The sequence below is a fragment of the Prunus persica genome, chromosome G2, assembly GCF_000346465.2.
Source record: "Prunus persica cultivar Lovell chromosome G2, Prunus_persica_NCBIv2, whole genome shotgun sequence".
In the NCBI taxonomy this organism is placed as follows: domain Eukaryota; kingdom Viridiplantae; phylum Streptophyta; class Magnoliopsida; order Rosales; family Rosaceae; genus Prunus; species Prunus persica.
Genome location: NC_034010.1, coordinates 23,677,414 through 23,693,778, shown reverse-complemented (window position 1 = coordinate 23,693,778; position 16,365 = coordinate 23,677,414). Strand labels below are relative to the sequence as shown.

At 39.7% G+C, this 16,365-nt stretch overlaps 1 protein-coding gene across 1 annotated transcript; it reads left to right on the top strand.

The window, feature by feature from the left end:
* LOC18784748 (protein DMR6-LIKE OXYGENASE 2) lies at positions 14,049 to 16,292 on the top strand. The gene is made up of 4 exons (XM_007219443.2): positions 14,049 to 14,432; positions 14,528 to 14,775; positions 14,861 to 15,182; positions 15,935 to 16,292. Exons 1-4 carry the CDS (start codon positions 14,220 to 14,222, stop codon positions 16,187 to 16,189), a joined length of 1,038 nt encoding a protein of 345 aa, XP_007219505.1. The 5' UTR covers positions 14,049 to 14,219; the 3' UTR covers positions 16,190 to 16,292.

The following is a 16,365-nucleotide window of genomic DNA, read 5'->3' as shown; positions in this document are numbered from 1 at the left end:
TCTTGCAAATCACAACCATGCAAAATCAAGCCTCTCTAGTCACTCAAGCAAATAAATCATGCAAGCTAAGTTATTTGGAGCTAATCCGCCAAGCATCTTCTTCTCTGTCATGCCACAAAATAGGCCAACTCTTGGTAACTCTAGTAAGTGACCTCTAAAATTACAGTGTCTAGGAAAGTTCCTCAAGGCAATACCCTCGGTGTTTAAGAAGAATTAGGTTTTAAGCGGGACCATTGCCACCCCTCTAACCTTCCCGGACAAAAATCTGGCTGTAATTTCAGAGACATTTAACTAGTCATCCTTGAGTTGTTCCTAAACTCATGCCATGCCATGCCATGCCACTGCCATTTATTTTGGGCTTCAAATTGATTATTTGGACCATTTCATTACACATTCATGGCCCCAATAATCAAGGGGGCTAATGTTGAGACCCAAAAAATTCAAGGCTAGGCCAAAATATATTCTTGGTCCAATGCGATACCTTACGGAGAGGAAACCCGATTTGGGCACGCGAAAGTTCGTCATATGCGCTTGCACACATGCCATGCCAAGCAAATAAGCAACACGCTACGCTACAAGCTTAAGTGAGCCCAAGCCACGCGAATGTCTGGGTCTTGTTGAGCGGGTTGTGGTATGGATGGTTACGAGTATTCATGAGGCCCGTTGATGGTCCAAGGAGTGGAAGTTTTGGGCCACTTGGGAGCACCAAAACTCAAGCCCATTCCTTGAGCCTAAACATATAGGTAAGTATGAGAGCAAACCTAGTACCCCATTACCTTAAGAAAACCTAATAGCCCATAACACGTGAGAAAATCCCACATTAGCCAAAGCTTCCAGCAGTTTGACGAAATCAAAGGGAACTCACAAGCCGCTGGAAATAAAATAGCCCAGCCCAACACCTTAAACAATATCCAACGTCGTGCATCTCTGTTAAAACTAGATCACAACCAAACCACCAAAACCGAGCAAACCCATGTGCTGATCACCCTTTTGATCAAGCACCCTTACCCATTCTTTCCTCTTCAAGCTTTGGTGAGAAAACATGAAACAAAAGTGGGTGGCGCCTCACCCACATGGAGGAGTCCAGCTGCCTGAGGACCTTGGAACCCTAAAAAGCTGTGTGCCTATGGGTTCAGGCTAGGGAAATTTCACCAAACAAGATTAAATGGAAGAAAGTGAAGAAAATGGGGAGGGAGGCTTGACAAAATTAAAGTTTCCAGTGCCTATAAAAGGAAGCACTTTCTACCCAGCAAAGACATCTCAGATTGGATCTGAGATCTGATCTCAAAACTCACCTTGGTTGCTGCAAGCCTCCCAGCAATCGTGAGGATCGATCGAAGGCAAGCATCCCTTATGGAAACCTTCAATTTCATGCTTTGTTCTTCCATCTTCTTCTTCTCTCTCCCAAAACCAACATCCAAAGAGAGCAATCACCACCTCTCATCCCTGGAACACTTCAATTTGAGCCATATTCCTCCATCTCTTCCCATTTTTTCTTTTGTCAAGCAACCTAGGAGCTTGACGAAGCTTTCATCAAGTTGCTGGAAATCTGCTAAAGTCACCCATGCTTCTATTTTCTTCCTCTCTTTCCGATAAACACATCCAGAGAGAGCAAGCTTCACCTCTCATCCTTGGAACCCTTCGATTTCAAGCCATGTTCTTCCATTGCTTCTTTTTTCTCCTATGTCAAGCCATTACAGAGTTTGACCAAGCTTTTTGTCAGTCTGTAGGAAAATTTCTCAAACTACCCACTTCTTGTCTTTATTTCTCTCTTTCTTTCTCTCCCCTCAGCAAATCCTTACAAAATCCTTACTTTGAGCCTCTGTTTCTTATAGGAAACCCAAGCCTTCTCTTTCTCTCTCATGCTAAACTCACGAATACTCAGCTCCCATACCATAAGCTTTTCACGCTAAGCAAAGAATTTATCTATAAGCGCCTGTTGGTTTCATTGGTGAAGAAGACCAAGGTGTTTCCTAAGGCTCAGCTACCCTTTCAAAACACTCTTGGGGTCTAATCCTTGAACTCAGACTTAAGGGGCAATTTTCACACATTTGGCTCTTTACAGCAGCCCAGGCCTATAGTAGCTGCCGGAACGAAAAAACTCCTACAATGTGAATGTGTGCCTATACGTACGTAAATAAGTAACTGTATATATGGCTATATCATTTGATTGTGATGTTTGTATGGTTGCAAGTAACTTGACTTCTACCTAAGTTCATTGGATTGGTGTATGTAAGTGTGTCTAAACCATGGCAAGTAGGTATGAGTAGGTCATGTACAAGTCTTAGTACACCATTTGGCTGTGGCTTAGTTTAAGTAAGGACTACTAGAGAATCCTAGGTCACTATGAGCCAGGCCTCGTGCGTGGGGGTGCACAACAAGTTTAAGGCTCACAATGTAGGTGTCACTGACGGATGACTTCCAATAAGTTAAAAGGCACATAACCTGAGTGTCATCGACGGGTGACAATAAGAATGTTATAAGGCTCACATTGTAGGTATTGCCGACAGGTGACGACAAGGCCCCTTTATCTGTCAGTAAAAGTATTGATAGGCCTCTAGTATTGAAGGATCACTCTAAGTGCAATTTGGATAAGTTAAGGCTATGCATTCTTTCTCATGCTAGGTGCACAAGCGTATGAGCATATTTGTAATTGTTTGAGCTTGTTTGAGCTTGTTTGAAGCATGTTCTAGCTACTTACTGAGTTTATCTCACTAGTAGTTTATTGTGGTTCTAGGTACCGAAGTTATTGAGGAGTAATAGGATGCTTGGTGGCAGTAGTCCTTGGCCATGGTCCCATAAGATTTCCGTTCTCTAGACTTAGCTTGAAAAGAGAAAGAAAAATAAGAGGTTGACACATAACTTTTTAATTAAGTTGATTTGCTTTCGCTAGATGTACTTATTTCGTTTGAGCTACGATTTTTTTTTGGTGACTCTTGAGTTTCTTTAAGGAATTAATTTCTATTGGTTTTCCATTTCAGTTATAGTCCAATTTGACCAATCTTTTGTAAATAACTCCCAAGTAGGTAGGGTAAGTCGCACCTCTTGAAGTACGTAACGGGGGGTGTTATAACAGTACATGTTCTGCTTGATTACGAATCATCCAAGAGCTATTCTTGCAATTTTGAGAGGTCAAGACATCGCTGTAAATTTGTTGAGGTTTTCATATTATGAAAAGCCCGAATTATGCTTGATTTGGCTTGTGCTGAACCAAATTTGTAATGAGAGAAATCTCGTTTCCTTTGTAAACTGTTTCTTTGAATTGAAATGAAGTCATAAACCTAAGTTCTGGCTATTTTGCTTTGGGGTATGATGGATTTTCAAACTGAATGGCTAGATTGCTTCAGAGTCTGAAGACTTTTGAGATTGAATGATCTTGTTCTTTTGAATTTGTTGATATAACTTGAGAGTTTTTGTCTTGATTGATTTTTTGGCTGTCCCTCAACCCTGTTCACTTCCTCTCATATTTATAGAGAATCTGAACTGGGGTTTATTCTTTAATATCTGGGGGCAGATCTTTTGAAAAGGATTTTCCTTTTCCAATGCAAAAAGGGGGAAGTTATTAATCTGGCAAAAAAGAACCATCAATAGTTAGTTTCTATGATGGTCCATCTACTTTTTCTGATAAACAACTCTCCTATTTCTTGTTTGTGTTTTTTGAAAATACAACCTTCTTTGATGTAGAGCCCTCATGAGTATAGAAAGGGAACTTGGCCGCCCTCTTTTCTGGCATTTTAAATGGTCATGGAGAGTGTTCTTCTGGTTAACTTGTCTTTACTAACTCCCTATCACTTCCTCTGCGTAGTTGAAAGCTTTGACTTTCAAAGTCACGTGGGTTCTTTTTGAGAAAAGATCTTTCAAAAAATCTGCTGACTTGATCTTTGGGGTTGAGATCAACAGTGATGATCCATTTTTGCATTTTTGGAGAGATTAGAAGCTGGGCCTAATCCCGAAATCAATTTAGAAATTTGATTTGTCCAGATTAAATTACCATTTAATGGCAGTTAATCTTTAATCTGTGAATTTAATCCTTGCTAATTGGTCTATAAAAGTTTGGGCCTCTAAAAACCATTTGGGCTGATTTCTGACTTTAAATAAAGCCCAAACTCCTACCTTTTGATATGGACTAATGTCATTTGGCTTGGTGCGTGGAATTTAGGCCCAAACAGTTACAAAATCCTGCAGCCCATTCTACGACTAGCTCTACAGCCGCATTTTGGCCTTATGCAAATGCAAAAAATAGGGAAGACCCCAAAAGTATGGAGAAATTATAGAGTAATACCGTATCACCACGTCAGCTGGTGATACTCCCACTCAAAATATGCCATGTGTCTTTATTTTTTAACAACTCAAACTTTATTTTACAATTGGACATTAACCTAATTTTTACCCTTTAAAATAAAATTAAGAAAATAAACAATGGAAAAAAAAAGAGCATAGCCACAGCCCACCCCAACATGCCTACCCCGCACCGCCGCTCTGGTCGCCGCCCCGTCCCTCTCTCTCTCTCTCTCTCTCTCTCTCTCTCTCTCTGTTGCCGTTCTTCAACTTTCTCAACCTTTTGGTGACTACCCCAAGATCCATATATATTTTGTCATTGATGAAGGTCTCACTAGCAGATGTGAAGAAGGTTGGGATGGGAGGTGGGTCTATAACAAACAGGCTACAAATCGACCAGCATGAAATTGATATGGAAAGGGTTGATTGTGTTGGGTATTATATTGGATCTAATAAACTCCATCATATATTAAGATTCATTGACAATGATGATGAAGTTTCCTTGTTGCAAAAATTTATTAGGCTGTGGGGATTTGGCTCTCTTACTAATGACTGTTGATGGCAGTCGGGAGAAGACGACAGAGGGGTGGCGTGGGGGTAAGGGTTGGGTTGCTGGGATATTCTCTCTTTTTTTTCTTAAGTTTTTTATTTTTCTAATTTATTTCAGCGGATAAAAATAAAGTCCAGCTGTAATAAAGAATAATTAATTAAAAAAATTACATATAGCATATTTTGAGTGGGAGTATCACCAACTGACATGGTAGTACGGTACCACTCTATAATTTCTCATATGGCAGCAATTGCTACTGCCACTGTAACTGCTGCAACTGCCTGGTGGGCAGTCCATAGACTGCTTCCTGTTCAAACTGATTTTAGCTGTTCTCCCATCTTCTGACCGGGGTTCCAGTTCTATCAATGTATACTGGTCAAGCTCCTCCAGCCAAGAGAGAGAGAGAGAGGGGAGAGTTCTCTGCAAATTCCTTCCTTGCGGGATCAACAATTGGACTCAAAACACACGGAAGCTGTGGAAGCTCAACATTCAAACATTGCAAAGGCTAATAATGATGATGAGAAGGACGTTGTGTCAACGAAGAAGTTCATGATTCAAACCATGCAAAGAGCAGAAAACAGGTTTCCTTTTATATTGTTTGGTTCTACTAGTCAGGGCTGGTCCTGAGTTTTCAAAGGCCCAGGGCGAAAATCTAAAGTGTGCCCTATACACATTAATCACTAATACTAGTATATTTCTTGTTTTATCAACTAAGCATTGGGTTTTTTGAGAAAGTATTTATTCGAAAATATTTTTAGACTTCCATATTCCTAAATAATGAAAACAAATGTTCAACTATGGATACCATACCAGTGAGTCAAAGAATTTCAAGAATGCAAGTCAAGCCAATTGTTGAGGCCCAAAAAATCCATGGTTTGGCCCAAATAAATTCTCGGCCCAATGCAATACCTTATTGAGAAGAAACCCGATTTGGGCACGCAAAAGTTCGTCATATGCGCTTGCACACATGCCACGCCAAGTAAATAAGCAACACGCCACACTACAAGCTTAAGTGGGCCCAAGCTACGCAAGATGCTCGGGGCTTGCTTGAGTGGGTTGTGGTATGGATGGTAATAAATCAACATGAGGCCCATTAATGGGCTGAGAAATGGAAGTCTCGAGTTGCTTGGGAGCTTCGAGACTCAAGCCCATTTAGGCCCAAACATATGGGTGAGCACAAAGGAGGAAATAGCCCATTAGCTTAACCAAATTAGCCCAACACATCAACAAAAATAGTCCAACACTTGTTGAGGTTAGCCCATTTATTTTGACAAACCAACCCATTATCTTAGAAGGCCCATACAATTAGAAATGAGAAGCAGCAAAATCATCAGCCCCTTGCTGAAAAAACAGAAGCCACGAAGGGAGCAAGATGTTCACATATGCAGAGTTGTTGGAAGGCTCCAGCACATAGGAAGGAACAAGTTCCAAGCACAAAACACCCGAAGAACCAAGGGATACTAACGTGCAAGCTGCCAGGAAGAGAAGCACCATTCGAACCAGCATACATACCCCAATTCCTTCCCCAATCAGACCTGGCCATGGAAAAAAGAAGGAAAGAAAGGAAGGAGATGGCTGGGAATGGAAGTCTCCCACTGAAATAGCTGCAGGAAAGGGGCCTTGAGCTCCTCAAAATCTCTGATTTTGTGCAAATAGGCAGAGGAAATTTCACCAAGATAGGAAAAGTCAAGGGAGGAGATGAGAAATGAAGGGAAAAGCTTGGCCAAAATGGGTAGAAGCCATTAGGGTTTCTTAGGAAGTGATGGTTTCCAATGGCTATAAAATGAGGCCTCTTCTACCCAACGAAAATCAACCCATATCCAGAGAGCAAGTTTCCTCTCTTGCCTACAAAACCCAGCAATTTCGTGCACTATTCACCCTTCATCTCCATTTTCTTCTTATGGCAGGCCATTTTCACATCTGACAGAATTTCTGTCAAGCTGCCGGAAGAACATGGTTCTTTCTTTCTCTCTTCTCAGCCAAATCTGCTTGCAAACCTCTTCTTCTTCACCTTAACACTCCCCTTTCTCCCTAGAAAACCATATTTTCCTCTTTGGTGCTAAACTCATGCTGATTTTGTTTCCATGCCACAAGCCTCTCATGCCAAGCTAGAAAATTTATCTGTAAGCATCAAGAAATCATCTGTAAGTTGCTGTTGTTTTAGTTAGTGAAGGTAACCAGAACGCTTCCTAAGGCTCTACTGCCTTTTCGAAGCGCTTTTGGGGCTTGATTTTCGAACTCAGACACAGGGGGCAATTTCAGCAATTTCCCTTTTACGGCGGCCCAGCCCATTTGCAGCTTCCGGAAGAAAAAGACCCCTACACCAATATCAAAGAATTTCTTTTAAAACTCTTGTCATGGATCCTTTAACTCCAAAATTTCAGATTCATCTCAATATCTTGTTCCTAAAAATTATGGAAAAATATTAAATCAATTTATAATAATATAATATAACACCTATTGTAATAAAAAAATTTGGGGCCCCCTTGAATAATGGGCCCAAGGCAATCACACTGACTGCCCCTGGGTAGGGCCGGGATTGCTACTAGTACATTTTCATCTATTTTCAGAGTTTCTTATCAAACCGAAAAACGAAAGCAGGTTGACCGTTCCTCAATTTCTTGAAACCAAAAGTTAAAGCTTAACCTTTTTTGAGATATTGAAGAACATAAGAGTGGAATTCGATTCCCGCAGATGTCGTAGTCCTTCAATTTCTTGGCGAATTTTCACACCTTCTTTATCAGAGGGACACAATTAATTAAATTGAAAACAAAACAATGAAACTAGGAATTTTCACAAAGGGACTATTTTGGTCTATCGTGTGCGATATGGGGTGAACTACATAAAAACCAAATAGGATACCAAAACAAGTTTTTGAATCTTAATGAATTTTAGAACTCTTTGTTTTTAAGAAAAATCAAAGTTTTTGAATTCCCAATTTAAATAGGATGCCAAACGCCATTTTGGTTGGTCAAATCAAATGAATAGTTCTAGCATTTAACTCAGCAAAAACAACAACTATGGTAAAATGTTTGAAGATACTTGTAGTATTTTGAAATATCAACTAGTTTTTTAAGTTTCGAGGAGTTGACGCTGCAGATGAAATACAACTGATCTGGTTGGAAGGTTCCTACCATAAAGAAAATGTATATATATCTAAAGAAAATGTGTTATTGGGATGGTCTCTTATGGTAATCAAGTTGTTAGGTTGATGCTAGGGATGGCAACGGCTCGGATAGGAGTCTGGTATGACAATACCATTCCCGTCCCCGCTCTCCATCCTGGTCCCTTCCTCGAACCCATCCTTGTTTAATAGGTTTAAGGGAATCCTCATCCCCGTCCCTGTCGCAAGACTATTTCCCATACCCGCCCCGAATCCCCCACCCCCCCCCCCCCCCCCCCCCCCCCCCCTTTATTTTATTTAATGTGTGCATAAAATCAAATGAATACAAAGCAGATGGACAAGATTCTCTTGAGAACAAATCTCCACCGAAGGCCTCTTTATGAATTTGAGACTTTCAACTTAAACAATATTCTCTCATTCTCTCTACACATAAAGAAGCCATTTGCCAAGCACATATATATTATATAGAGAAAAAAGATTACGGTGGACTTGTAATCCAGACTTGAGATACAATTTAAATACAGATACAGAGAGACTTGAGACTAGAGATACAGAGAAGATTAGGAAGAATTAGGAGAGGGAGGTTAACTTAGAGTTATAATAAATATAAACATATATATATATATATATATTCGGGTCAGGTTCGGGGACGAGGACGTCAATACTATCCCCGCCCCATAACCGTTGGGGATTTTTCAAGTTCGGGGATCCTCGTACCCGATATCCGTTTTGTCCCAAAATTTCCGCTATTAGGGTTGGGGACCTGCTCCTGCGAGGATTTCTGCCACCCCTAGCTGATGCCATAGACTATTTGAAGCAGCTGAATTGAATTTTCTTATACTATTTTTAGATGCTTCTAAAATAATTTGGGTCAAAAAGTTAGAGCGTACTTATGTGGTTGAAATGTAGAATAGGTGGAGGAAGTGTATAGTGTTGAAAAACAGATGTTTTTTTTGGTCAAATTAAAAAAAAAAATGAAGTTGAGACAGATGAAGTGCGATTAGAACTTGGAAAGGTTGTTTGGAGTTGGTGTTGAATGGAAAGGCTTAGTTAATTAAATATTTGGTAATGTATGTCAAATAACTCTATATAACACATCAAAAAGATATTTTTTTAAAAAACCTTTGATTTTAGGATAATACCATCCTGTTTTGATTACTCATAATCATTCATTTTTTAGTCACCGTTTAAAGATTATTTTTGCAAGTGGAGGTTCAATAATTACAACAAGTTGGATAAGAAAGTGCACTCAAAGATGATAAGAGTAGCATTATTCATTTACAAATTGCGAATTGCGAATTGCGAATTACGAACTTTAAAATAAGATCTATGAATAAATAATTAAAGGATAGCTCATGAATTTTCCACAATTATAGAATAATTCTAAAACATATAGGATAGGCTCAAAGAAACAGAAATTAAAGTATTAAATTACTTGTAAACTCGTTGAAATATTCTCTTACTAGATTCTATAGCAATTGAAACTAAACTAACAAATTACCTAAAAAGTGTCAAATAAAGTGGGTAGAATATTTTCAGATTATATTTCATTCTCCAAAAGGAGGTTTTTATAATACAAGAGTACAAACCCTAGTAGGGTTATACTAGGAAACTAAGATAAAGTCCTAAGTACATAATATCTATACAAAAGGAAATAAATAGAATCATAATCTATTAGGAAGTAAATCTCCTAATTACACTAGGATCTCGCTAACACTCCTCCTCAAGTTGGAGTAAAGATGTCGCACATGCCCAATTTGTCAAGCGAGTTGAGGAAGTTACTGGTAGAAACAGCTTTTGTAAGGACATCGGCTAACTAATACTCAGAACTGATGAACGGGAAGGAAACAATCTTCGCATCCAACTTCTCTTTAATGAAATTTCGATCAACCTCCACATGCTTTGTACGGTCATGTTGCACCGAGTTATGTGCAATTGCAATCGCAGCCTTATTGTCACAATATAAATCCATAGGTTTCTTAGGTCCAAAGCCAAGATCTCTCAATAATCTCCTCAACCACAATAACTCACATACGCCATGGGCCATCCCACGATACTCAGCCTCAGCACTAGATCGAGACACCACTTTTTGTTTCTTGCTCCTCCAAGTAACAAGATTACCACCAACAAACGTAAAATACCCAGACGTAGAATGCCTATTAGTAGTTGAACCTGCCCAATTAGCAACTGTGTATCCTTCCACATCTGTATGACCATACTTGGAAAACATTAACCCCTTGCCAGGAGTTACTTTGAGATATTTCAAAATACGCATCATAGCTTCTATATGGTCTTCACTAGGCGAGTGCATAAATTGACTCACTACACTCACTGCATATGTAATGTCAGGATGTGCATGAGCTAAATAAATTAATTTCCCCACAAGCCGTTGATAGCGCTCCTTATCAGTAGGAATTTGATTAGGATATAACCCCAACTTGTGATTCTGTTCACTAGGAGTAAAAATTGGTTTACAATCCAACATTCCAGTTTCTGCAAGTAAATCCAAAATATACTTCCTTTGAGACAAGAAAATACCATGCTTAGATCTGGCAACTTCAATCCCGAGAAAATACTTCAAGTCACCTAATGATTTCATCTCAAACTCAGATGTCAGATATTTCTAGAGACTCTGTATTTCTGTCTGATCATCTCCAGTTACAATTATATCATCAACATAAATTATTAAAGCTGTCAATTTACCTTTGCGGTGCTTCAGAAACAAAGTATGATTCGAATTACTTTGCACATACCCAAATTTCTTCATAGATGTAGCAAATCTTCCAAACCACGCTCTTGGAGATTGCTTCAATCCATACAAGGACTTCCGCAGTCTACATACAACACCCTCCTTAGAGGTCACATGAATACCAGGAGGAAGATCCATGTAAATCTCTTCCTAGAGGTCACCATGTAGAAATGCATTTTTGACATCAAATTGCAATAAGGGCCAATCGTGATTAGCAGCAAGGGATAAAAGCACATGCATAATATTGAGCTTTGCCACTGGAGCAAATGTATCCAGATAATCCACTTCATATGTCTGAGTATACCCTTTGGCTATCAATCTAGTCTTGTAACGATCAATGGAACCATCAGCCTTATGCTTCAAAGTAAACACTCATTTGCATCCAACTGATTTCTTCCCTTGTGGCAAAGGAACTAGATCCCACGTCTTATTCTTGTTTAAGGCATCCATTTTCACATTCATGGCATCCGTCCATTTGGGGTTAGATAGAGCATCCTGCAGTTTAGTTGGCACACATACACTAGATAATTGACACAAATATGATGCATATGACTTAGATAAACGATGAGTTGTGACATAATGGCTAATGGGATATTTCGATTTGGCATGTATATCAGGAGAATATTGTACTTTGGGTTTCCCACGAGTAGTTCGTAGGGGTAATTGATAAGTAAACACAGACAGATCATCAGAAATTAACTCACTTAACTCAGTATCACGATTGGACTGGAGCAATGGCAGTGCATAGGAGGGTATTGTATCAAACGAAACACACGGAATAGCATCAGTTGACCCAGGCAACCGGTCGCACCCATCTGGGCGACCGGTCATTTCCAGCCAGAGTGTATCCAGATCAGCGTCACGCGACCGGTAGCTATCTTCTGGGTGATCGGTGTTTCCAGGCATAGTGTATTATCGTCAGGCATTGGGTCACGTAACCGGTCATGCCCATCTGGGAGACGGGTCGTTTCTAGGCAGAGTGCTTCCTCTTCTACTCAAGACCTGTGCGATCGGTGGCTATCTACTGGGCGACCGGTCGTTTTCTCTCCGAGATCATCATTTGTATCATCCTCACCCACATCTCTAAGTTCAAGATCCTACAATTCGATACTCTCCAATTTACTCCCATTCTCCCCCTGAATTGGAGAGGAGGGAGGAACATAATACGGTACCTCTTCATGAAAAGTCACATCCAAAGTAACATGTATCTTCTGAGTAGGAGGATGATAGCACTTATAACCCTTCTGAGTAGTAGAATAACCAATGAAGACACAGCGGAGAGCGCATGGATCCAGTTTACTCCGTTGGTGAGAGTAGACATGAACATAGACAACACACCCAAACACCTTCGGAGGCAACTTAGAGACAGAGACCGGAGAAATATGGGCACACAATACATCGAGTGGAGTCTTGAAATCAAGAACCCGACTAGGAGTACGGTTAATCAGATAGGTTGCGGCCAAAACACCATGGCCCCAAAGATGATGGGGAACAAACATGTCCAATAGAAGAGAGCGGGCAACTTCAAGTACGTGACGATTCTTGCGTTCAGAAACACCATTTTGTTGAGGAGTGAATGAAGTAATAGTTTGGTGGATAATGCATTGATTACGAAAAAAATGGGTCAAGGGATTATTCACATATTCACCTCCGTTATCAGTTCGAAACACTTTGACTCGATCATGAAACTGAGTAGACACCCTGGCACAAAATTCATGAAGAATAGAAGCAACATCATGTTTATTCTTCATCAAATACACCCATGTTAGGCGAGTGCAGTCATCAATAAAAGTAACAACCAACGGAAACCATTAGAAGTCACACGAGCAGGTCCTCATACATCTGAATGCACTAAATCAAAAGGTTTTTCAGCTTTGCTGTCACTCAAAGGAAACACAGTGCTATGGATCTTGGCCAAAATACATGTCTCACACTTAAAACTGGACTCATCACAAGAGTGGAATAAATATGGAAACAGACGCTTAAGGTAGCTGAATGACGGGTGTCCCAAGCGACGATGCCATAACAAAATTTGTTGTTTGTCCTTGACACAGCAACTTTGAACAGTATGAACGACACAATCACGAACTGGTGCAGAAGGCAATATCAAATAATATAAACCCCCTATCCATTTACCATACCCAATCGTCTCGCAAGTCTTGAGATCCTGAAAAGAGCAATGTGTAGGATAGAAAGTAGCAGAAGGATTAAGTGTATCAAGTAATCGGCCAACAGACAACAAGTTACATTGGATGTTGGGAACGAGTAACGCACGAGACAAGGACAAAGTAGGAGTGCGAGAGATTGTGCCCTTGCCAGTAATTAGAGAAGGCAAGCCATTAGCACTAGTTATGTATGTGTCACGGGTTTTACTAGACAACTCATCAAAAAATATAGCATCATAAGTCATATGATCAGAAGCACCAGCATCAATTATCCAAGTATTGGAGCCAGTACCTGGAATACAGTCTGAACCACATAAATTTCTAGAAGCAGCAGCAACAACACCAATCACTCATGATTGCAGCAGAAATTCAACTGATACGGTAGAGTGTACAATGGAACACAATAGAGGTACAAATACAGCAGATGCACGAAGACAGGCACGAACACAGTAGAGGTATGAACACAGCAGAGTGCACAGCGGAACACAGCAGAGGCGCAAATACGGCAGATGCACGAAGACAGGAATAGCACGAACACGACAACACAACTCATAAACCCAGAGGGGGGGCACACACGGCACAGGTAGAGAAAAAAAACATGGGGATTGAATACGGGTGGGCACAACATACAGGTCACTAGAAAAGTTTGCTCTGATACCATGTCAAACAAAGTGGGTAGAATATTTTCAGATTATATTTCACTCTCCAAAAGGAGGTATTTATAATATAATAGTACAAACCTTAGTAGGGTTATACTAGAAAACTAAGATAAAGTCTTAATTACATAATATCTATACAAAAGGAAATAAATAGAATCATAATATATTAGGAAGTAAATCTCCTAATTACACTAGGATCTCGCTAACAAAAAGATCATTGAAATGCTCTCTTTCTAGATTGTATAGCAATATTAAATACTTATGCTGATTTTGTATAGAACATTGCCAAACTTGTTCATTCATTCATGCCTAAAATACAATATTCAGATTTGGCAAGCCTATGAGAATGCAATAATATTAAAGAATAAAACTATACTTTGTACTATTAATTCGAAATCTTATGATATCTTACATCTATCAGATTTTGAATTAATAGCATATTCCATCTGTAAATATAATACATGTAACATTATATCTCAGCGTGGATAAAACACACAAGAGGATCCTGTAATTACACCCCTTCACTTATTTTTCTTGTCTTTTTCTTTATTCTCATTTTTATCTTTATTTTTTCGTTTGAAGATATTCACTGACCACCTTATATATTGGTAAAGCTTAAAGAAATATTTGGAGATCAAAGCGCAAGCAGCAGCAGGGATCCTTGAAAACTTTGAAAACTTGTAGTGTTACAACAATGGCTGCCAAATTATTATCCGATCTTGCCTCTGGTGTAACTTGTGTTCCCTCCAACTATGTCCGGCCTGTACATGATCGTCCAAGTCTCGACCAAGTCCAGCCCTCCGATCATTCCATCCCTCTCATCAATCTCCGCGGTTTCGACGGTTCGAGGCGCCATGAAATAATCAACCAGATAGGCCTTGCCTGCCAAAATTATGGTTTCTTTCAGGTAACACATAATTAAGCACGCATTATTAATAAATTCTTTTTAATTAAGGTAAAAATGTAATTTAATTATTTCATTGTAAAATTAAAATATTGGAGGTCCAAAACCATGCAATTGAAGAGGTCGTGATCGACAACATGTTGAAAGTAGCAAGGGAGTTTTTTCATCTGCCAGAAAATGAAAGGCTCAAGTGTTTCTCCGACGACCCGTTGAAGACCACAAGACTGTCCACCAGTTTCAATGTCAAAACTGAGAAGGTCTCCAGCTGGAGAGATTACTTGAGACTCCATTGCTACCCTCTCGAGGACTACATGCATGAATGGCCCTCCAACCCTCCGTCTTTCAGGTAACATACACTTAACATATGTTAGAATATCTGGCAAATTAATTAGGATTAAGAGCCTTCTCTAATTAGATTTGAAATTTTGCAGGGAAGATGTGGCTGAGTATTGCAGGAATGTCAAAGGATTAGCAGAGAGACTTCTGGAAGCCATATCAGAAAGCTTAGGCTTAGAAAAGGATTACATGAACAGGGCATTGGGGAAGCATGGGCAGCACATGGCCATCAATTACTATCCGCCTTGCCATCAGCCGGAGCTGACCTATGGCTTACCTGGTCATGCTGATCCTAATGTCGTCACCCTTCTCCTTCAAGATGACGTGGCAGGCTTGCAGGTCTTCAACAATGGCAGATGGGTTGCAGTCAAGCCCATGCCACATACGTTCATTGTCAACATTGGTGATCAAATCCAGGTCAGCAGAATCATCCCCATTTATTGAACCTATTTAATAATTTATAGGGAAAAATTCGACCCGTGACGCAATCTCAACCAGTGATGGTTAAATTGACGCGTATGTACCATTGGCTTGCATGACTGACAAGTGTGGGTAGCCATGAAAATGATGAAGGGTCGAAAATAGTGTTTAGGGATCTGAGTCACAAAAATAAGCATATACAATACAGCCAGATCCAGGCAGATAAAAAATGCTTTAAAGTGCGTAAATTCATATGATGTTGATCAGTTACATGAGATGAGATCATCACCAATATCATCAGCCTTCTTACGTGTTTTTTATTTTCTTTTTTTAATAAGCGATACTCTAAATTATAAGAGAGGAGGTTTTTCTCACACACACAACCAATATGCCATGAGAGTTCGAATTTGAGATCTTAAATCTACAAATCAAGCTCTTTTTTCACTCGACTAGACCATTCACAGTATTTAACGTGTTTAAGTAGGTCTTCATGATGCCTGAATTAAATCAATTTCAACAAATTTTTGGGTTGGACCACATAGAAGCTTCTTCACGTGTATGTTCCCTATAAAATATATAAATGTTCCAGCAATTTGCATTGGATCGTCACTGATTTTCATGGCTGTAGTCAATTATGAATCAAGAAATAGTACCAGCTAGCACCATTTACTTTTCTGTTTACCCAGGGCAAGTTCTAGTTTGCTTTGTCTTAGTGGAAAAAACCTTTCTTTTCTTTTTTTTTTGTTCAGGTTGTTAGTAATGATCGTTATAAGAGTGTACTCCATCGAGCAGTGGTGAATTGCGACAAGGAAAGGATCTCCATCCCAACATTCTATTGCCCATCGTATGATGCTGTGATGGAGCCAGCCCCCCAACTTGTTGATGATCATCACCCTCCCCTCTACAGGAGCTTTACCTACGCTGAGTTCTATGAGAAATTCTGGGACAGAGGCCTCAACACTCGATCCTCTTTGGACTTGTTTCAGACTACCTCTCATGCTTAATCATTCATTAATCTCTCAATAATCTCTTCCCATGCTGTTGTTGTTGAACCCGCTCAAACCTTCTAATTGCTAGTATTAATTTATAGGCAAAATTGTAACAATGGTCCCTAGACTAAGACCAAACTTTACTTTTCGTCCTTCATATTATTAAATTATTACAATGGTACTTTAGTTAA

Excerpts from the sequence above, each read along its gene's own strand:
- LOC18784748 (XM_007219443.2), top strand. The coding sequence starts at position 14,220 with ATGGCTGCCAAATTATTATCCGATCTTGCCTCTGGTGTAACTTGTGTT. Across the intron at positions 14,433-14,527 it reads AAAATTATGGTTTCTTTCAG|GTCCAAAACCATGCAATTGA; the intron begins GTAACACATAAT and ends AAAATATTGGAG. Across the intron at positions 15,183-15,934 it reads ACATTGGTGATCAAATCCAG|GTTGTTAGTAATGATCGTTA; the intron begins GTCAGCAGAATC and ends TTTTTTGTTCAG.